The sequence below is a fragment of the Notothenia rossii genome, assembly GCF_949606895.1.
Source record: "Notothenia rossii genome assembly, chromosome: 9".
NCBI classification, from domain to species: domain Eukaryota; kingdom Metazoa; phylum Chordata; class Actinopteri; order Perciformes; family Nototheniidae; genus Notothenia; species Notothenia rossii.
In genome coordinates this window covers 54730210-54753416 of record NC_136907.1, presented here as the reverse complement: position 1 = coordinate 54753416, position 23207 = coordinate 54730210, and the positions used below count along the sequence as shown (strand labels likewise).

At 42.4% G+C, this 23207-nt stretch overlaps 1 protein-coding gene across 4 annotated transcripts in view; it reads left to right on the top strand.

The window, feature by feature from the left end:
- cdh24b (cadherin 24, type 2b) overlaps positions 1 to 16939 on the top strand; it is a 176617-nt gene extending 159678 nt beyond the window's left edge. For 2 of the 4 annotated variants that reach the window (XM_079651806.1, XM_079651807.1), the window contains exons 10-14: positions 2668 to 2785; positions 6021 to 6347; positions 9547 to 9754; positions 14364 to 14853; positions 15936 to 16939. In XM_079651806.1, the coding sequence (XP_079507932.1) occupies positions 2668 to 2785; positions 6021 to 6347; positions 9547 to 9754; positions 14364 to 14853; positions 15936 to 16889 (2097 nt within the window). In that variant the 3' untranslated portion in view covers positions 16890 to 16939. The remainder of the gene's footprint in view (positions 1 to 2667; positions 2786 to 6020; positions 6348 to 9546; positions 9755 to 14363; positions 14854 to 15935) is intronic. The other 2 variants (XM_079651809.1, XM_079651808.1) reach the window with 1 other exon arrangement.
- The last annotated feature ends 6268 nt before the right edge of the window (positions 16940 to 23207 follow it).

Sequence of the window (23207 nt, the reverse complement as noted above, 5' to 3'; positions counted from 1 at the left end):
GAAGCTAGTGTCAAAACCTTACAAGGTATTTTAAAAAGTTCAAGGTTATGGGAAGTCCCAGGTTGTCAAGTTCTTGTATTGTGAATCAATGAATCTACCACAGTGTCTTTCATAATATATAAAAACATGTTCAAGTCCTGCACATCTGAGTTTGATAACTTTGTTTTTCTGTTAGAGTCAAACGCTGGGGATGTTGGTTCGCTTCTTTCATTCAGGCTGAAATATCTGCACAACTACGGGATGGGTTGTCACAAAATGGTGTACAAACATTCATAGTCCCCTTAGGATGAACCTTTTGTGATCCCTTAACTTTAATTTAGCGCCATCATTGGATACTTACTCAAATGTACGCTCTCATACATGTAAACAGGTGAAAATCACTATAGTTTGTCTTTACTGCTAAAATGTTACGCAAAAAATCAGAGTCCACATGTAAACTCAATCTTTTTAAACATTTAGTTTTTCCTTTGTTTTCAAACGTAATAAAAACACAACGAAATGATGATATTAGGGATGCACCCATATAAAAAATGTCTGCCAGTGCTGATGTTTGGAGTAACAATTTTACCGATGCCGATGTTTTACTGTATACTGTAATAGTAGGATAAAGCTGACTAGGCCAGCCTATCCCTTTAAGAGAGAGAGGGGGGGATACGTGTGGCGCGTGCATGTATAGAGCAGACAAGAGAGAAGATGAGCGAGCGTAGAACATTTCTGGAAGTAGCAGCTGTATTACAAAGTCACAAATATAAACAACAGCCTCCCAAGAACATTGAATGTTTGATTTCATTATCAATCCTGCAGACACCCGCTACACGGGAAGTCCTGCAGCATGCACCCCCCCGCTACATGGAAGTCCTGCAGCATGCACCCCCCCCCTGCTGCAGCTCCTCACAGAGGAGAGGAGAAGAGAGGACACCCCCTCCCTCTGAATGACTTTAAAGTTAAAGCAGACCCACAGTCATAGTTCTAATCCTTCAAAATGAGGTCCGGACTTCAGATATTGTCCTTCCGATTTAAAAACAACGACGCTACCACGATTTTGTGGCAACTCACAATGAACATAACCACGTACAGTTTAACGTCACAAGCCAAAAACACTGATAACAACGTTTCCGAACATGAAGGAGTTTTACAAAAGAAGGCCCTAAAACGCAGTTTGCTTGTGGCTTGAAAGGCCAAAATGCATAGAAAACCGCTATCAAAATACCCGTGTTTGTGTGGGCGAGGCATAAGAAGGTGAGTCTGGTAAATATATTCCTGCTAATTCTAAATGATAACAACATGGCCGATGTGTAAACTTACACAGCCATGCCTCCTAAAGAGAAACATACAGTACTTCAAATCTGTTTCCATTGAAAAACGGAAGCTCCATCTTCATGCCTATTCATAGAAGCACATACACTTTAGCTGCACCAAGCTGTATCTGTTCAGATATGGCAGCATGCAGCTACATTCACCATCAAGACAGGTGAACCCTCCCTGGCCTCATATCGGAACGGAGCAGCTATTCACATTGTAATTAATCCCGCTCAGACTGTCTCCATCCGTTTTGTTTTATTTGTGTTTCTTTTTTTTGTCTTACTTACTTGATCCTATCTCAATTCTAGAAATTATCTCAGCGCTCCTCAATCTCTCCCCAGAAACCCTTGTTTGCTCTCTCTTTTCCACTCGTCAATCTTCAGTATTCCACGCTGGCTCCATTCGCCTTGATTTGGTGTCTTGGCCCATCTGTTGTTTTAGCTGGTGTTTTTTCATTGCTCCGCTTGTGTCTTTGTTGTTTTTTCGCCACTAAATCTGTGATTCTATGGCAGCGACGTTGATTTGTTTTCCTTCTGTGATGTTCACATTTGTGTTTGTGTACACAGCGAGTGGGGGGACAGTTCAAGGAACAAAGATTATGATATCGCCGAATGTGTTAGGATTGTGCGTGCACTTCTCTGTATGACAAGCCATTAGCGCCAGAGTGGGGTTTGAATATTCACCCAGCAACGGATAACAAAATGCCACTGTACAAAACAAATGTTCTCAAGGCCTGGAGACAGTGACTAACTCAGAGAGCATGCGGCACCCTTCATCTTGGCATTCAGTCTGGTAACAAGCACTCGAAAGCATTTTTTGAAATACGTCTTGCATAATGACGCCCGGAGTTTTTCATTAAAAATAAATTACCCATCAGCTTAGGCTGCAGGAGATTTTTTTTCCTGATTAGTTTTCCTTACGATTGCGACTGTAGACTCGGCCGCAGATGCTTTTACTAAATTGAAAGCCACACCACATTGTATTTTTGAAAGGCGATTCACGTCAAACACGTTATTTATTGGGTGTGAGCATCAGACACAGTTCACCCGTGTCTCCATACTAATTGTTTGGCTTGTTTTCCTGCTGACGTCGGCTAATGGTTTGTAGCTAAAAGCACTCTGTGTAACTGTTTCTCTCTGCTCTCCACTAATACACACACACACACACACACACACGCACGCACGCACGCACGCGCACACACACACACACACACACACACACACACACACACACACACACACACACACACACACACACACACACACACACACACACACACACACACACACACACACACACACACACACACACATATCCCCCTCCCCTCACCCAATCTCCTCTGCTCTCTCTATCTCCTGCTTTCAGGTGGTGCAGGTGTTGCGGGCGATTGATAGAGATGAGGGGGGGAATGACAGCACTGTGTATTTCAGCATCCCTCCAGAGTCCAGCGCTGCCCTCAACTTCAGCGTCAGGGACAGCGGAGGTAGGCACTCAATCTTTCCTTTTCTCTGTATATCTCTTTAATTCCTTTTTTTGTGTTCCCTTGGCGGACATACTATTTTCTTTACCCCCCACTTTTTTAAGGCTCTTAATCCCATGTTTTCTTTCCGCCTTTCTCTTCCCATCTTCGTCCTCTCTGTTATTTATTTTCCTTCTTCTCTCCCCTCAGACCCCTCTTCTCTCCACCTTCCCCTTTTTTCTGTCTCTGCCTCTCTCTTCCGCCATCCATCTCCCAACTCCGGTGGCCCCATCGTTTTGCTTTGTTAGCCTCCTCTCTTTCAATCGTCCTCCTTGTTTGCCTTCCCCTTATCCTCTGCGTCCATCCTCTCCTCCCCACAACCAGGTATACTTACCATTTACAAGGAAAAGCTTTTGAAGAAATCAGAGCTGCTTCACTTCATTTATTCTGAAGCAGCTCTATTCAATTTGGATACTTAGTATTTGTTTCTTGTGCATTCTCCGCTTTCCAACAGCCATTTTCCTGCACGAACACACAGCTCAAATGCGAAAACATACACTTTAAATTCAAGGATGTACTGCTCATTATTCGCTAAAGTTCATAGACTTTAGGGTTGAATACACATTTCAATAAATAATAAAAAATCTGCATTCACCCACAAATATACACGCTGCTACATTCACAAACCATGTTGTTTTTGTTTTTGCCCACAAATATAAATGTTTTGCGTCTGGGAGTTTTTCTCGTTAACACACGCAGGTATGTTTTCAGTCAGTGTCTCACACCAAAACACATTATTTATATTCCTAAAGCCTAACAAACATGCTTAATAATACATCAAACATTTGCCGAGCTGACATTTTTGAATATTTTGTAACCTGCATCATTTGCTGGGCAGTCCATGGCCAATTACATAAGCCAGCAGTCCTCTTCTTTATTCACCTCTCACCCCTCTTTAAACCTCAACTTGGCGGCAAGGTGTTAGGTGTGACTTAAATCTGATATCGTATATAGCATAGCATGATTTTTAATCCAGGTAGATGGTGAACAAAGAACATATTTGTTCCCATTTTCAAGAGTTAAAGGGATTTATTGTCAGATGCATAACCCCCATAAAAATCCTCCTTTAACTGCGTAACATAAATAGACATAAAACAGCAAAACAAATTATGCAATAAATTAACAACAATAAAAGAGAATGTGACCAATGTGTATTTAAATGAAGCAATAGAAAGATAAAATAAAAAGTGAATCCTACATTTATACTGTACACTTAACAAATACTACTTATTGTAATAATATACAAAATATGTGAGCTGTTGAGAGATGAATGCTATAAACAAAAGTGAAGGCATTTCCCATTGGCCTGCACATTTTTCTTTAACTTGAGCAAACCTGCTTTAATAAACTGTGAATCTGGAGGATAGACTGGCTGACATGTTTAATCAAAGGGCTCTTTGATGTGTCACCCGACAGTAGAACAGAGACAAAGGAGAACGTGTTCTGTTCTCATGCGGACAGCTTGTCTGACAAAAGCACGCTTCATTATTTACTTTGTTGGAAAACATCACCGATTTGATCTGGGATTCGGATCAGAGACGATAGTTTGGACGATTCATTTATGTTAATACAACTTTGCACCGTCTCTCATGCTTTAAATATCTTACAAACTATGTTTTTGTGCCATCTCATTTGTGGGCAGAACTTTTTGTAGCCTTTTATACTTAATTTGAATCTAAAAGAATGTCCCCCGCAGAGACCCTTCACAGCTAATGCCCAACACTATCAGACCGATAGAGCTCTCTGTCCTTTTAATCCAGAAAACAGACATCCTTTATTAGTCCCACAGCGGGAAAATGTGCAGTGTTACAGCAACGGGTCAGTTCAGATACAGAGGCCAAATTAAAGTTATTAGACTAACATTAAATAAAGAGGCAGCATATGTCATAAAAATGAAATCCAAAAAACAAGTTAACATATAAAACTGTTGAAGTAGCCGCCAGTAATAACATTAATACATTGTAGAAAAGGTGTATATTGCACATAACAGTGATTATCTCTTCAATAAGGTAGTGAAGCAGCAGCCAGTATAATCAAAACGAGATTGTCAAAGTTTTTATTGCATATAACAAGGGTTATTGCACAACAGTGTTTTATAGTACTTTTTGGAATGGTGGTCTATTGAACCAAAGACCTGTGTGCTAATAATCTGTTTCATAAGTGAAAACATACCTGGGACTTTAATCAATCACCTATCTATTGGACATTTGCAAACGTGAGCACTGTGATGTTTGGGGATAATTTAACACAGCGTGCCGTTAAAGAGGCCCTATTATGCTTTTATACTCCCCTTTCCTGTAGTGTGTTACATAGGTTTTTGTGCATGTAAGTGGTCTGTTAAGGCTAAAATACCCGTGTTCCCTCCAGAGGGAGCTTCTCCCCCCCCTGCCTGAAACGCTTCCATTGGACTCCTATGTTTACTTCCGTAATATACTGACATCACTATGTAACACTCACGCATCTATTGGCTAGCGTTCCAACACATTGTACGTGATTTGCTAAGAGGCGGGACATCTCTTATTGGTTGATCAATTATAACAGCCGGCCCGCTAACCAATCAGAGCAGACCTGTGAAAAGAGGTGCTGCAGCACAGGCAGTATGAGGAAAATAAAGACCTTTTTGAACTTTAAAGGTCACCTATTATGCAAAATCCACTTTTTCTTGTCTTTTATACATCACCATGTGTCCCCTCTGTGTGAAGAGATTCTGAAAGTTTCAGGAAAAGATATTTGCTCACTTTTTGTCCTGATCCATTTATATAAAACCTTTTTTGGCTTGTGTAACCATTAGCCAATCAGCAACCAAGGTAACCCCCCCTTCCTCCCCCCCCCCCCTTATCACCTGAATCCCCTCCGAGAGCACCATTGTGTTCTTTTCAACCAAATATCTCTCAGAGGAGCGTGGGGAGGGGCTCCTTATTTCCATCTAAAGTAACAGACAGAGAATCAGCACTTTTGAAACAGGGCTGAAACAGAGGGGATTATGGGATGCTGCAATGATCAGTTTGGTATTTCAAACCAAACACTTCAGAGACATGTTTTGTATATATCTGAGAACTATAATAAAGTAATGAAAAACAGTATAATAGAGGACCTTTAAAGCATGTAAACATGTCATAGAAGCTCAAAATACAGTTTTAAACCTGAAAAGGAGCATAATATGTCCCCTAACAATAAATGACTTGTCTTCCTTCTTCAGGCCCCACAGCCAGCCTGGTGCTGCTGTCCCAGCTCCAGCCTCTGTCCCGCTCCGCCTCCTCCACCCTAACGTTCCACGTGCCGCTGGTCCTGAGGGACGGCACGTCGGGCCTCACCAGCAGCGGGACGGTCACCGTGTCCGTCTGTCCCTGCCTGAGAGGAGGGGCGCGGGCCGGGGACAAAGACAAGGATAAACAGAGCGAGGGCGAGGGCGAGTGGGACTGGGAGAGAGAGGCGGTGTGTCTCCCTCAGCAGTCCTCCCTCCCCTCCCCCGGCCTCAGCACTGCCGCCCTGCTGGCTATCCTCGCCTGTGTCGCCACGCTACTGGGTAAATACTTTACTGCATATAGTATACTATTAAATAATAGTGGTGTCAATCAGTTAACAATTGAACCTTGATCATCACAAAAATAATCTGCTATAAATAATACTTTATCACAAGTTTAAAATACTAGTATTTACATATTGTTAAGGAGATAAAACAAAAACACTTGTGATGTTGTACTGAAACAAGAAATGACAAACCGGTAAGAGAAGGGTTTTACTTTATTAAACATTTCTGAAATAGTTGGCATGAAGTTCAACTATTTTCCGATACTTGGCTTAAGCATGGACACAGCTGCTTTCTCAGAGAGATGCTGGGACCACCCTCTGTATAATGTGTGCTACACAGGGCCTATTATGTTTGCTTCTATGATATTGTGAGCACCACCTGTTCCTACAGTAGTTACCTTGTCTGCTTTCTCCAACTCCTGTGCAACAAGAAACTGGCGCATGCTTCAGCAATATGACTTCCACCGTTTTCACGACACCTAAAGGGAACGAGTGCAATTGGCCTTTGTCATGGATTAGATGTTCCGTTCCACCGAGGTAGTGATGGTTCTTACTGATGTCCAGTGGTCTCCATTCAGTTCAATACATGTAGCTTGTGCTTATTTTTCCGTTTTCTTTGCCTTTTCACTGCAATTTCATTTTTGCAAAAAATCCACACTAGAATTATGAAATGAAGTTGAGGTGTAACTCTATTCATTTCCGTTAAACATAAGAATAACATAAGAGATCATAACAGTGAAAATAGTGTTTTATGTATAATGTTTTGTCCCTAGAAACACCCTGTCTTATATAATCCACATTATATTTTTACAGCATTATTTATGAAGTTGTATCATAGCATTTCCTGCATGAAAAGGAGTTTAATTCTAATCTCCAAATAAAAAGACGAGTAAATAGTGTTTAGGGCTGTTTACCCTCCACTACATCCCTGGATACCTTAATCTGAATATGAAAATAATGGAAAGCAGCAGCGTAAAAACATATTTAGTCACAGCTGCTCAACAGCAAGGTTTACTTATCCTCGCAATTTTGGTCGAGTTATCTCCTCTGACAAGGTCAGCACTAATCACTGCTAAAATAACAATTCTGAGTGATTATCCGGGCGCCCCGCTTTTTTGATAACGGAATAATAAAATGTCTCTGCCACCTTCGCTGAAACTCTCAAATGCTCAATTGGATAATGTCTAGGTGCTGAGAAGGCTTTGGCTCCTGGCCAGCATCATTGTCATTTCTATTCAGTCCATTGGACTCATGCCTAGTTGATGGGGGTATTATCATTCTGGAAGTGAACGGATCTATCAAGGAGGAAAGCTAACTTGGCGTGAAGGTGATCATGCAGAGTGGCTTTTGGTTAAGTTTGGAATGATGTCCTCTAAGTGACAAGGGCATAAACCGAGCCAAGAAATGCATTCAAACTTTATAGCATTTGCTTTAAGTTTGTTAAGAGTGGTGCAGGAATAAGTCTGAAAACCCAGAAATGAGTTAGCATTTTAGCACTTCAGGTTCCCTCGTCTCAAAGTCTAAGGTCTTGTGTTAGTGTTTGTAATTAGATGTTTGAAACAAGATCCACAATTGCTAAATAGCAGTTGCTAACACGTGACTAAATGAGACCACTAAACGTCTACACAGCAGATATTATCCACGTTTAGCTTAGTGCTGGTGACGTGAAGTCATGTGTCTGTGATGTAGTTTATAGCCTTACTCTAGTATATGACCTCTGGAGATTGCATTTACTAATCAAAAACCACAAACTGGCATTAACATGTAGAGATGATCACGCTGAACAAACCACCTCAGTATCATAATAACTGTTATTTCTTTTAGGCACAACGTCTATCACATGTTTGCCCTCGCTGAAACATCCATCCATCCATCTATGCATTTACCCATCCATCCTTCCATCTGAACCAATCCATCCAAAATCATCCACCCAACCATCCATCCATCTTTTTATGCATCCGTCCATCCATCCATCCATCTTATGTTCACTTATGCAATATTCCAAAATCCAATGGAAACATCTCATTGCTTTTTGTACTTGCAATGCTAACATTCGGGTCAGCCTATACATACGTCTTCACTGCCCTACTCTATACATCTTTAGTTTTGTGCCAGGATATTTTAGTTTGTCTTGTCTACAAGAGGTTCAGGCTAATCCCATAATAGTATATCTGGGCCCTGCACCAAATGCCAAATGTTCTGACAGAAGAAGAGAAACAGCTCCATCAGGGTCCCATCTGTTTATTAGCATGGGGCTTGGCATAAATAAAGTGAATATCGAGCCACTCTCCATGGCTCCTGTGAGAAGAAAAATAAATGTTAGTCACGGCATGAAGGTGATCCCTCAAATTGTTATGAAGGATTAGAGATTTCCCACTCCTTCCAAGAATCATTAGATCAGTTTTATGGAAATCAAATTAAGCAAACTCCAGCGATATTAAGGCTGTTCTATTCTTACAGCAGCACCGTTACAACCTGCGGTACATCCATTAAAATAGAGGTCTTTTCAAACTGGGAACAGTGAAATTGTTCAACCCTGTAACCGTGACCAGACACAGTCAAAGCATTTATGTGAAATGAGAGACCCGTTGATAAAGAATCACTGCTAATTCTGTATTTTTGGGGCGTAATGAGACTAAGGGAACATCAATTATTCCTGGATCATTTTTGGATATGTCCTTGGGGTTCCTTTTTGATCACAAGGTAAAAGTATCAAATTTCCCGAAACAAGGACTTATTAAGGTTAACAAAATACTTCTCGAATAGTGCATGACTTTAGCAGAACAAATCCATATTTTTAGGTGGATTTTTATCACAGGTTCTAGGACGACTGTCAAAGAGGTTTGGTTCTTTGCCCACAGCTGTGGGTCGAATGTGGCTCTCTGCTCTGGGAATATGTAATAAGGTTTCATGGGAGAATAAAGCCTCCATTTGCCTTACTGGAGCTCAAAGTCAATTACACAGCTGAGGCATGCGGTGCTGCTGATATGGTTTACCAGCACTCTAACCCAAGGCCTCTTCTGTGTTGGTTTTGTCTGCCTCTTTGTCTGCCTGCATATTTCTCCCTCCCTCATGTTCCTCCTTCCCCTTATTTCCCCTGTGACTTCTGTCCCCTCCCACCTTGGTAATCATTCTCTTTCCAATTTCTCTCCCATGCCTCAATATCCTCTATTCCCCCCGCCGTCCCTCTGCAGCGGTGAGTGGCCTGTCGCTGTCTCTGCGCCGGCAGAAACGTGACTCCCTGTCGCCGCTGGAGGAGGACGACGTACGTGAGAACATCATCACGTATGACGACGAGGGCGGGGGCGAGGCCGACACGGCCGCTTTCGACATCGCCGCACTTCAGAGCGCCCCACACAGCTCGCGCTCTCGTGGCTATCGCACACTGGACAGCAGGAATGTGTAAGTAGGCATAACTGAGTGTTAAAGGTGTCCTACTATGCAAAATGCACTTTTTGATGTCTTTTATACATAAATATGTGGCCCCGGTGCCAGGGAACTCACAAAGTGTCAGAAAATAAAACCCTCTCTTTTTTCCTCCGTACCCACATCTCTAAAAACGGGGCTACAATGGAGCTGATCCAGATTTGCGTCCGATATGACACAATATCCGAAAGTCAGAAACGTGCGCAACATTTTTTAAGTAATATGGACTTTGTTTACATTAGCAAGCATCGCTAACACTCAGAGCTAAACTGTACTGGAGAGAGTATGTGTAAAAAAGCAGGAAATAAAAAAAGGAACTCACCTTGTGGTAAACCCGCAAGAGAAAAAGCATTTGAGTTCCATACTGAAATTATTGCTCCATACAGAAATAATTCTTGGTGTGGTTTGGAACATGATGGCTTTTCATCACGGCAGCATTTAGACCCCATTTACACGGGAGCGCAAATGGACTGAATTCGTTATCAAAAAAGTATTCCGTTCACACACATTCGGCTCATTTAACGTGTCCGTTCACACGAGACCACTGGAAACGCTGTGGTACATATGCCGGGCCTGTAAGTGGCGCTGTACTTCTGCCACAAAATACACCAAAAGTGGTGAAGAAGCCCCCCGAGCATGGTTGCCCTTCTGTTTATGCCCCGCGGTAGATTTAGCAACATGTAGTTCATGAAATTCTCCATGTCCACTGGTTGCTGATGGTTGTGGTAGAGGAGCTGTAGATTTTGCACTAACATCTGTAGCATGGTCAGTAGCAGTAGCACTAGCAGTAGCTACTGACCATGCTACAGCAGTGAGCAGCAGAGGTGGGGCTATGGCTTCATCGTTACACGTACACGTACGACGTACACACGGAGCCGTTTGGCCCCCCAAAGCGTTCCGTTTGCAGATCTATCCACCTTGGGACCCGTTATCGTTTGCGGGGTCCGTTTCCGCGGTTCCGTTTCTGCGGTTCCGTTTCTGCGGTTCCGTTACTTGTTTCCGTCTTGTGTGAACGAACGGGCTATACACGAGAGAAAAGTAGCAGATACAACCTGTTTCGTTCTCGTGTAAACACCGCCTTAGCTGAGAATCTCTCGGTAGAATTCTGAGCAGCCATTAGCTCCCACCCCATCTTTTTTTTTTAAAGCTAAGGACCCAAAATCAGCGTTTCTCTAACAGGGCTGAAATAGAGGGGTATGAGGCATGGCTAGAATGCATGATCTGTTTGGTATTTTGAGCAAAACCCATCATAGACATGTTTTTATTTTTTTATATATCTGAGACCCATAATATATGCCTAAAAAAAGCATGATAGGAAACCTTTAATGTGTGTGTATTAGAGATGTTAAGATTCACCGATTCGCATCGGTGCACCGGCATAAACGTTCAAGATGCGAGTGCACCGGTTGAAAGAGTGCACATCGGCTACAGTTTGGGTTGAACTCGCGATGCATCGATTGCGTAGCGTCTTTGCATCGGTAAAAAACCGATTCATTCATATAAAATCCCCTTATCTTGTCAACGTTCAGCAGAGACGATCTTTGATATTTGCTTCGCCACTACGGAGAACGAGAGTCTCAGTTATCAACACACACGGAAGTTGAGGAGAAAGAGAAACACAGCGCACCGAAAAATACCTACAGATCAAACGTTTGGCAACACTTCGGATTGTTCAAGAAAGACGGTGTAATAGTCATTTATGCTATATAGTTGACCGCAGGTCATGGAGAGTAATAAGGTATCCGTAGACCTTTGTATGAGGTATCTTTATTACTTAACAGGTCTACAGCCATGATACATAGATCCGTCCTAGATGCGGACTTGCATACACACAGTATCACTCCGCAGCCGCACCCCATCAGTAACGTCCTGATGGTATATGTGCGCGGCACTATTTACTACAGACGGTCAACTTGAAAAATCACTCGCAAATTGTTAACGATGCCGAGCCGCTTTAAAGTACACAAGTAGTACGAGGAATTTAGCGACGCACATAAAGAGGCGACATGGGGTCTGCGGCTGAAAAGAGAAACCTGAAAGTGAGACATATGAGTTAAATCACTCAGTGAGGTGTTCTGTCAGAGAGAGGTGTTTAGCTTACAGCAGCCTGTGACGGCCAATAATAATTTAAATGTCTTCCTTACTGTAAGCAGTTATGAAATACCTGTTTGTGAAAGGTTATTTGTTTTCTTTATTGTTCAGATAGAAACCACTGCTTTCTGCTCACTGGTGAGTTAGCCTCTGAGTGTTAAGCACATCAGGCTGGCAGCTGTATGGGCATTGCTCTATTGTAGCTGTTATTTGCACATTGTTAATCATGAGCAATGCATCCTTACATTGTTTAACTGTGAGGTGTTATACAATTGTACTCTGGAGAGCTTTTAAAGGTAAAAAAAATAAACGGCATGATGGGATGTGCAGTACCAAATATGTAAAGCACTTTTTTGTTAATGTATGATTTGCTGCATAAGGAATAAAACAAAAATCCTCTGTCGTACCATATTGAAGTATCATTATTTTTGCATCGTGTTGAATCGCATCGTATCGCCCCGAATCGCATAATGTTGAATCAAATTGTATCGAACTGTATCGCAACAGGGGTGAATCGTATCGTATCGCATCGCCTGGTGTTTCAAAGGTATCTTTAATGTATCGTATCGTGGCAACGTATCGAGATGCGCATCGCATCGGCCTCAGTGATGGAGATGCACATCCCTAGTGTGTATGGGAGGGCTTGTTTACACATGCACATATATATATATATATGTAAAACACTGAACAAAAATGTAAACGCAACACTTTTCTTTTTGCTCACAGGTGTGGCATATCAAGATGCTGATTTGACAGCATGATTATTTCACAGGTGTGCCTTAGGCTGGCCACAATAAAAGGCCACCCTTGAACATGCATTTTTGCTTTATTGGGGGGGTCTGGGGGGGTCCGAAAACCAGTCAGTATCTGGTGTGAGCGTTAGGATTAGGGTTAGGGTTAGGGTTAGGGTAATGTTGTGAATCGAGTGGCCCATGGTGGTGGTGGGGTTATGATATGGGCAGGCGTATGTTATGGACGACGAACACAGGCCACTCGATTCACACTCACGCTCACCATCACAGATCTTTTCAGATTTATGAACAATATTTGAGAGAAATTGTTATTTTGTGTATGTAGAAAATGTTTTAGATCTTTGAGTTCATCTCATGAAAAATGGGAGCAAAAACAAAAATGTTGCGTTTATATTTTTGTTCAGTGTATATATACTCTTGTTGGTTAATTGCCTCAAACACACATGGCTGGCCTCGTGTTATCTGCTAAAAGGAAGTGGAGGGAGGAAACCAATTTAGCCCTTCAGAGTAAAAGCTTTCATCTCGGTCCAACACTTAATTTAACCTCTTAAGTAACTGATCAAGTCTTTATTCCCTGATCATAATCAGTCACCGATCAAACTGCTGAGACAGAAGGCTATCAAGCTCTTCAGTCCCTGGAGACCACTTTGTTGTGCTCATTTGTTAATGCCCGTTTATGGTCTCCTACATCAGAGAGTTGTTTGCACCCACTTTGATGTTTCAGTGAAACATTGTGATTGCCTTTGGACTAATAATTAGCTCAGATGAATTCATGCAAGCCATGTATAGAGAGGCCATAAACAAGTACAAAGGCTGCATTTAGTTGATCGAAAATTGCTTCTCGCAATTTATGGAGGTGGACAAAACAACATGAAAAACCCTTTGGATCTATTTGCAATCCAATGCAATATCCATGCAATAAACAATATCTTTGTGAAGTTTTTTATGTATCTTTTACTGTGTGTCACAGAGCAGAGGTTAGTTAAACTTTATGGGAACTATGAAGCTGTACTTTATGGTTCTGTTGCATTGCCTCTGTAAGATGCAGAGACTCTTCAACACATTTCCCTATACATTTCTATTCCAGTTGTCATGGCTGTAGCAGCGGCTCCATATTGTCTTCTGTGGCTCTGAGACAAGCTCTTGTTAAGTGTGAGAAAAGTAACTCTGATCACTTGGATTTGGCTTTGTGACTACAATTCACCAGAACTGCAATACAACAGTTTGTTTTTCAGTTTTTAAAAGTCAGGTTATCTTGGCCTTTGTTGCACAACTTTTTCCCCTTTTTTTGAGATATTTCTATCTACAGAAGTTGCCCAGATGTATGCTAAACTAAATCTCTGCAAAACCCCTTTAATTATATTTATTTATTTATTTGTTTCACTCTCTCTCTCGCTCTCTCTCGCACGCACTTTGGCGCCTGATAAGCCAACATCCCCCACTTTCATCACTTACAGCGCCCATTGTACAGGGCACATGAAACGTGTAACCCTCCCAGAGCTACCAGCTCAGCGCCCCCCCAGATCTGGCGCCCTTTGCCAAAAAACGGCCCTTCGCAAAAATACTCTCAAAACGAGCGTTAGTGCATCTTGTTAACTTAAGTTGGCAAGTAAGGACATATACTACTTAGGCGGCCACAATATCAAAGTCTTCTACGCAGCAAATACCTTGATATTCTTTCAATTGATATTGTTCACTGCCAGATAGGTTGAAGGAAATATATTTGTCCTTGTGTCTTACAGACGTTATTCCCATCATAACCAAGAAAAAGCTCGCACCTATAGCTGGGCTCAGAATCCGGGCGTTGAACACAACTACTCAGGACCCGGAGGACCTCTCTATGGCCGCCTGTGTTACAGCAGCCACACGTTACCCGTTCTCCGCCGCACACCAGGTGGAACATTTGAACCGGCCCTTGCCGAGCTGGGATACCGCTACCCTGGGGGCCAGCCAGACCACTCTCTGGTCATCCAAAACCAGGGGGCTATGGTGGGGGCCATGGAGTCCGGGGCGGTGTACATCACTCCAACAGAACTCAGCACGGGCAGCCGAACAGGGAGTCGAACGGGAAGCCGTGATGGAACTGGACCCCAAAGCGGGGTTAGCACTTCGGATGGAGGGACGCCGAGGACCAATGACAGTCGTGAGAGAGGTGGAGGGACTGGAACTGCGAGCAACTGCACCGAGGGGAGCAGTGAGGACAAAGTGAACGGCAGTCAAGATGTGGACTGGGTAAGAAACAATCTGACCTATTTCACACCAAATGCACAATATGGGAGCATAATTCAGCCAATCTAATTTGACCCCAAATATGCTATGACAAGCGTACAATGGCCTTCTGGCTTTTACAGCCGAACATATAAAGCAGAAGTAATAATGCCAGTTAATAGGCGATTGACAGATGGGTTTGGATGGATGGATGGATGGGCAGATGCATAAAAGGGTGGTTGGGCGGGTAGATGAATGGATGGATAGATGGATGGGTTTGGATGGACAGATGCATAAAAAAATGGATGGGTGGTTCGGTTGATGATTTTGGATGGATTGGTTCAGATGGATGGATAGATGGATGGGTAAATGCATGGATGGATGGATGTTTCAGCGAGAGCAAAAATGTGATAGACGTTGCGCCTAAAATGAATTAAAATTAATGATTGACTTTATTAATGATAGATTGCTGCATGGGAAAAAGGCATTAAAGATGAATGAATGGCTCAATTATTAAATGGGTGAGTTTGAAAGTAATTAAGCAAGTGTAAAATAATAATTACGTTTGCGACCATACTGATATGCTTTATTATTAAAGTGATTGCAACGCTATCATATTCTTCATCACTACGCCACAGTCTTACAATGGCAGAAAGTCTAATGCTGTATAATGCTGGAGGATGATAATGATTCAAACATGTCAGCACATTTATATCCTGCTGTTCATTATCTTTTTCTTGGTTTTGTTTTATTTATTAGGCCATATAAAGTCTGTCTGGCCCTTCCTTTTTTTAATTTTTCCAATATTTTATCTCTCGATCACTTCCCTCTCCATCTCCCTTTCACAGTGCAGTGTTAGCTCATTCTAGTGTTCGATTAATATCTATGGCTTCTTCCAACTCTGCCTTTCTTCCACTCTCTTCTTCTGTCTCCCATTTATGTTTTTTTGTCATCATATGTTTCCCCTGCTTCCCTTATGTTTGTCCCCCGTCTTTTCATTACTTTATCCCAAATTCATCCCATTTTATCTCAACCAAACCTAACAGTACCACACTCTACCCCAACCCCGAACTGAAACCACTCGTGCTCGCCTACGTTCCCTCCAGGTGCAGTCGGAGACATTACCCAGGGAGCATCACCTCGTCATGACCAGATCTGGCTCCATGGTGGGCCAGGGTCACGCTGCAGGAGGCTGGGTCTGCGACTCGTCTACCCTCCCCCTCTCAGGACGCAGGGCCTCCCGAGGGGGCTTGTCCCCGAAACGCATGGGTTCCGGTCATGCTGAATATGACTCCAGCGGAGGAGGGGGAAATGGAAATGGGCGAACAAACCCAGATGGACAGCATCCTGCGAGTGCGCGGAACTACGCCACTGTCCTCCAGGGGGAGGTGAACGGACACAGGGACTATCCTGGCAGCTTGGGGAGAGGAGGACTAGAAATGGGGAGCAACTTTGTGGTGGCCAGGCAGGACAGGGATGGCGGAGGGATATCATCCGTTTACCCAGAAGCTGCTGGGATGATCGGGGACTGGCGTGATCGGATGGGTTTAGGGGGGTATGTTTTAGGAAGAAGGGATATAACCCCCCAGATTTTCCCCTTCCATGGGCAGCCTCGGGGAGCATACGGAGGGGTGATGGGCTTCGGGTCCGGCTGGGTTCCGGGAATGGATTCTGCCCGAGGAGCTCCAGGGCCGGGGGGTCCCTCCCTAGCACTGAGGGTGGGCGAGTTCCTACGCCTGCGTCTCGCCCAGGTCACTTTTGACCCGTCGCAGCCACCGTACGACTCTGTGCAGGTGTACGGCCTGGAGGGCACAGGGTCCCGGGCCGGGTCCCTCAGCTCCCTGGAGAGCGAAGGAGAGAAGGATGCAGAGAAGGAAGAGTGGGGGGCTGGGCTGGAGGAGTGGGGACCCCAGTTCCATAAATTAGCTCAACTCTTTACAGACAGGGAGAAAGAAAAAGAGGAAACAGATGAAGTCGGTGCCAAAACGGAGAAGGAAAAGAGAGATGAGCCGGAGAAGAAAGAGGAAGGGGAGCAGGCTGGAGAAAAGGGAAAAGACTGAGGAAACGATAGAAACGAAACAAATAAGGGGCAAAGGGGGTAAGAGAGAGAGGGAGGGGATGGGGGGATGATGAAAAGGCAACCAGAGCTAGAATAATGTGAAGAGAAGTTAAAGGAGAGAAAGATGAAGAGGCAAAGTAATCAAAAGAGACAGAGAGAAATGAGCCTAGGAAGGGAGTAGAGTGCGAGGGCAGGGGAGGGAGTGATTGATGTAATTTAAAGCAATAAGTGTTGAAACGCTGATATGGTTGAGCACAGATACTGAGACAATGCAGAGACTGCTTCGGCTCGGGGCAGCAACAATTTGTTAAATGCTTTGGACAAAGAAAAACAACCCAAACATCCAAGACTCGATTTAATTCAACTCTCACGTATACGGAATGATGAAGCAGCAGGAAACAAGAAGTGTTGTTGCCGTGCGGGTCCGCGCTTTGTGTGTTTGTGTGTGGGAAAGTCTGTGAGAGGATATGGGTGTGTTTGCAAATTGTGCAAAATCGCACTTCTATTGGTGCATATTTAAAAAAGAAGGAGGATTCATGATACCCAGGGACGATTTCAAGATGGGACTGATGACTGATGACACGCGAGCTGCAACATTAGTTTTCGGGACAATGTGCAAGAGTGAACAAATACAAAGCGAGTTGATAAACTAGGATAACACACCGAATGAAATATGTATTTGAATATAAAGTCTACGGATGTATTGAGAGAGAAATTATGGGGGGAAAGTGAGAAGATTGTACAGAAACTGTTACTTTATATTTCCATCTGCAGTGGCAGAAAAGTGAATTATTCAGCTCACTACTTCATTCCAAATGAAAATGATAAATCATTTAAATCCTGCAAAAGATTCCCCCTCCTCTCAGCCCACAAGGAACACAGACATTGTGAAAGATTTAAATGCGTTAGGGATGTGATCCCCACAACCCCTACCCCTGTCATCCCTGCAGCTTTTTGTAGTCGAGTGTTGGTATGTTTACAAAGATGCACACACAAACACACAGGACACAAAATAAATGATGATAAGGCTTTGATTGTACTACAGTAAATTATAAAAGAAAAAAAACACATCCACTAGAATTCCATCTACTTTACAAAGTAATGAACACCCTATTATTCATCTCTTAAATGTTTTTATGGAAGAAAGTCTCCTATTTGTTATCACCCACTCTAGTCTCACTCTACAAGTCTTTAGGACAGTATGCATGAAAACCTAAAGAGGCAATCAAATCCATTCTGAACACTTCCCCAATGAAAAATATTCATATTATAACACTGCAGAGACTCTCGTGAAAATAGGCTTTTCGTTCTTGTTTAAAGGTCAGGATGCAAATGAGCTGGAGTTTTCAGCTGGAATGCACTTTTATACCATGTGATGTTTAATAATAGATTAATCATGTCAAAGATTACATTTGTTTTATAAGATGTCAATTAAACAAAAAAAAAGAACTGTATGTAAAAACATTTCAAATGTAAATACCACTGAATATTATTCCTAAAAGAGAGTATATAAAATAAGTGAAAAAATCCAAATGGAGTACTGTTGGGACTATCTGTATGTACTGTAGATTAGAAATGGATTTACTGAAATGGATTTAACAGCCTCCTGGACTGAAAACAACACCATGTATTCTCCACCTGTGTAATAAATGAGCAGGGTTGTTTTGTGGTAGTGCTCATCTGAGATGGACAAGCCAGGCGTTCAATAATACATTTGGCCTCCAGCAGAGATTTGTTGTGCAAAATATTGGTAACAGGAAGCTTCTGCTATCGAGGATCCCAGTGGGAGGAAAAACTTCATGTGGTGAGGAGAAATACCCCTAATGGGCATACAACAGAAATTCAGTATATTTTCCCCAAAATCTGAATTATTATTCAGCCAAAGTGATACAATAAAATTGAATTTCTAATATGCTCCGTCAGTGTTGCACTGCCTGAGAGACACAGATTAAAGATTTAAAGATGGTTACTTAACTTAATATAAGTAACCATCTTAATATAATAAACTGTACCTTTTGAGAGTAGGATTTTTAATAATGTCTATCAAATGTAATATTTCCTGCATTTCAGGCAATGCAACTCAAGAACCAGCATTCTGCTTTGATCAAGTCAAGTCTAATTTTGTAAAATAATGACCTTAGACTCAGATTTGTTTCATTTGTAGGAGTCCTAGGGAATTTCGTCCTCACACCCTAACCAGAATGTGGAAGCTTTTGGTGTGCCATTACCGAAATGTTACCATTTGGTTCACTGTAAAGCCACCCACATGCCACCAGTTTGGTCTGCCCATAATCTTGTCGTCTTCTGTCAACATTTAGTTAATCAATCAGGAAGTCAGGCTTTACTTGGGCTTAATCAAAACCCAAACACAACTCTATACCCTTTAGCTGAGCCACATACTTGTCCATACAGTTCCACGGTTGCAAATGGATGTAACCAGGACCATTGTAAAAAATAACGCACAATGACAGTAGAAGAGTGGGGGGTGCAGAACCTTGGGGTGTTCTTGGTTATTAAATAATAGAGCTTAACTAGATACCTGAAAGCTACTTTTATGTTTCATCAGCTTTGTAAAAACAATCCAAATGGAAATTCACTTACATCAGCATACTCAGTGCCAACATTAGGAAAATTCCGGTTTATTACAACTTGGGTCTTCCTTTAATATATTTTTCCAATATTTAGAGCTTGGCACTGGAATTCCAGGCCAGTCAAAGGTATTCTGAAGATAACATGGAGCAATCAAGTTATTACAAAAAAATTCTGTTAACAAAAGATATCAACGTTTCCTGACCTATGTCCGGGTTTAAATCTGATCCACTGAACTTGCCTTAGTTCTGCCTGCACACGGCGTTCCTATAATAAGATAAGAGATGAGAACCATTGGGACCATTTTTTCCTAGACATTTGAGAGAATAAAAAGAGAGAAATTATAACAATCATTTTAACCCAATTTACACCAGGTCATTTCATGTGTCTTGCTCAAAGACCTGTATATCTGGATTCTAAAATACTGACTTGTCAAGTTATAATACACCAGAATTATGATGTAACCATTATTGTATTGGGGAGAACTGTCAAAGGGTATCCAATAGAGGGATAACATTGATGTCTCTTAGGATGATTTCACTTGTACACCTAAAATGACTGCCAAAGAACTTGGGAATAATTTGTTATGAGAATGAGTATAGTGGGTAAGCCCACTAATGTGTTGCTTTGTAGATGCATCATTTTGACAATGTTTTCCTTAGCTTTTATGTGGAATGTGCCAACTTTCTGAGTAGCTGTTTCTCACGACACAATTAAGCTATCCTAAGTTTTACAAACGTTTTTGCCAATTCACGGGCCGCCAATAGCAAAAGAAGTTAGCATTGTTTATCATAACTGGCCTTTTTGGCCTTCCAATCATATGGTGTCTTTGATTTGTTCCAGGTGTTTCATCTCTGGTGATTGGTCAAAATCAAAGTGATGATTCTCCTGATTTGGCTTATTTCTGAGTTCTGAAGTGCTGTGCTGACTAAACCACTTGACGCAGCTGATTATACCACCTCGTGAGCCCAGCAAATGTGTTCAATCAAAAGCTTGATTAGTTGAATCAGTTGTTTTAAACACAAAAAAAGCCTGCAGTCTTTGCAGCACTCCAAAACTCTTTTGTTTACTCTTTCAACTAGCTTCAACCCACACTGGCTGACGAAATTGGTCTTGTCAGGCCATTTGTCAAGCACTCTGTCCAAAACAAAAACCTTCTTGATACTGAGAATACTGATGTCACTAGCAGAAAAGAAAGATGCGAGTAGATATCTTAGCTTTTAGAAGTTGAAATATAGCTTAAGGGTGCAGGTTAAGGACTAAAATAATTATATAAACCCCAAACAAGTAGACCCTATTGGTTCTGTGCCCCCCGGGTGACTTCATTGGTCCTGCACGATGTTGATACAATTCCACAATTGCGTGGTGAACAAAGTGTATTTATTTCTGTTGTAATTTTTCTTTTTGTAAATTTGAATAAAAAATGAACTATTTCAAAGAGATGAGTCAGACCCCTTCTGTGCTTTCTCCTGCAGTCTTCTGAGTTTCTAAGTAATCCGACTTCTGCTGCTAGTGTGTGTGTACACGTGTGTGTGTGTGTGTGTGTGTGTGTGTGTGTGTGTGTGTGTGTGTGTGTGTGTGTGTGTGTGTGTGTGTGTGTGTGTGTGTGTGTGTGTGTGTGTGTGTGTGTGTGTGTGTGTGTGTGTGTGTGTGTGTGTGTGTGTGTGTGTGTGTGTGTGTGCGTGCGCGCGCGTGTGCGCGTGCATGTGTGTGTGTGTGGGGGGGGATGTGTGTAGGTTAGTGTTTGTGCATTTGTTAACTTGTAACAAAGTGAGGACCAGAATACGTTTTACAAACGTGTGTGTCCACACTTCTTCAAAGGCCAGTTTGAGGGTTCAGACTTCACGTTAAGGCCAGAATAAGGTGTAGGTGAGGGTAAGCTTCCGGGTTGGGTTGAGGGTTAATTATGAAGGTAAATGTGAGTATAAGGGTGTAGGGAATATATTAAGTCAACAAGGGTCCTTACAAAAATAGAAGTACAATGTAGTGTGTTTGTGTGTATTCTTGTATTTTTCACACAATGAGGACCAATACAAGTTTGTAATCAATGGAGTTTTTGGAATGTGAGGAGTGTCTTCACTTCTTAAAAGGCCGGTTTGAAGGTTAAGACTTAATGTTAAAGTGTAGGCTAGAATTACGTTTAGGTAAGAGTAATAGCTGGGTTGGGGTTGGACCTTTAGTTGTGATGTTTAATGTGAGGATAAGGGTTTAGGGAATACATTATGTCAAAGAGGGTCCTCATAAAGATAAAAGTACAGAGTGTGTGTTTGCAAGAGGAAGAGACGGAGAGTGATGGACGGATGTTCTGTGCAATGCATACAAATGTGTGCACAACTTGTGAGCATATCTTGTTGTGGTTAGGTGGGTGTGCCTCCTCAAATTGGCCCCTTGAAATTTCCGAGCCACTCAGAGTGTCTGTATGTGTGTGTCTGATTGCTGAAAGAAAGAACACCTTGTCTGGTCTGATCCAACCTGTCGGGGGGATGTGAGGTCAGTAATAGAAGGACAGACTGTGAGTTCAGCAGAGCAATCAGGCTTTCAGATGGACGAGGGGAGTATTCTGTTTATTCACCGCGAACAAAAAAGGAAGAAAAGGGCATTTTGAACTCTCGAGCACCAGTGAATAGAGTACACCTGACAGCTGTGACCAAATAACACAAGGCCACTTTACCAACCTCTGCAGCTCTCCTTTTATTCTGCAGCCTTCGTCCTGGCTGAATGATGGATCGGGGACATGTGGGCCATTGCTCTGTGACTGAATAGCTGGTTAAAAAGATTTATTACAATAATCAAATATGAAGGAGGGGATTATTTCTACATGATGGTTTAGAGAATGATCGTGTTAGCTGGGTCTCCGCTTGATTACAATGATAATACCCGCCTCAAGTCAGGAGAGGGAGAGAAACAGAGGGAGAGGGAAGGGATAGAGGGAACCATATTAGCAGTTAATATGCAAGTCTGTTTCATTACATATAACCCTATTTGTGATTGGGTTAGAGCTGATTCTGCTGAGCGCCAAGGAAAAACGCCTTGCCATCTCTTGTTTGTCTGTGCTTTCCCATAATTATGAGATTCATGAAGCTAGCTTGCCCCCATACGGAAGCAGCATGTATCTAAAGAGGATATGTAGTCAGTTGGAGGCAAAACGGAGCTTTAGCTGGCGTTAACCCCCCGCCATGAAACTGATAAAACATTCTTATCGATGTACGACTCCAATATGTATGTTTATCCCTCTGCCTTAAGCATCAACACTGCATTGCAGCACCCTACAGAGGTGAGTTGCTGCTGTCATGGCATTGTCAATAATTACAGCATGCATAATTGATCATATTATAATGGCGGGGCTGGAGATAAAAATGAACTGTGTTAAGACCATACACCAGGGAATGACACTGTACTGGAGAGCTATACTCACACTCGATATGCTGCAGGATTGCATCACAGGGCCTATGAGTTGGTGTATGTGTGTGTGTATGTGAATTCAAGAAGATGGAGATTCCTCATTCGGTTTGAACCTTACTGACACAGAATCCCTCTGGCTATTCAGCACAGTGTGAGTGCTTGTGTGTGTCTGCGCCTGGGCCTGTGCATCTTTGCATTTTAAGTACATATAAGCTTTAAAAGCAGCTTGAAAACCCCAGAAAGGTGATTTCCTCAGTAATTCAACTTTGTGGATGTTACAACTTCCCGCCCCAAAGTTACAGTTAACTTTTAACACCACCTGTCTGAG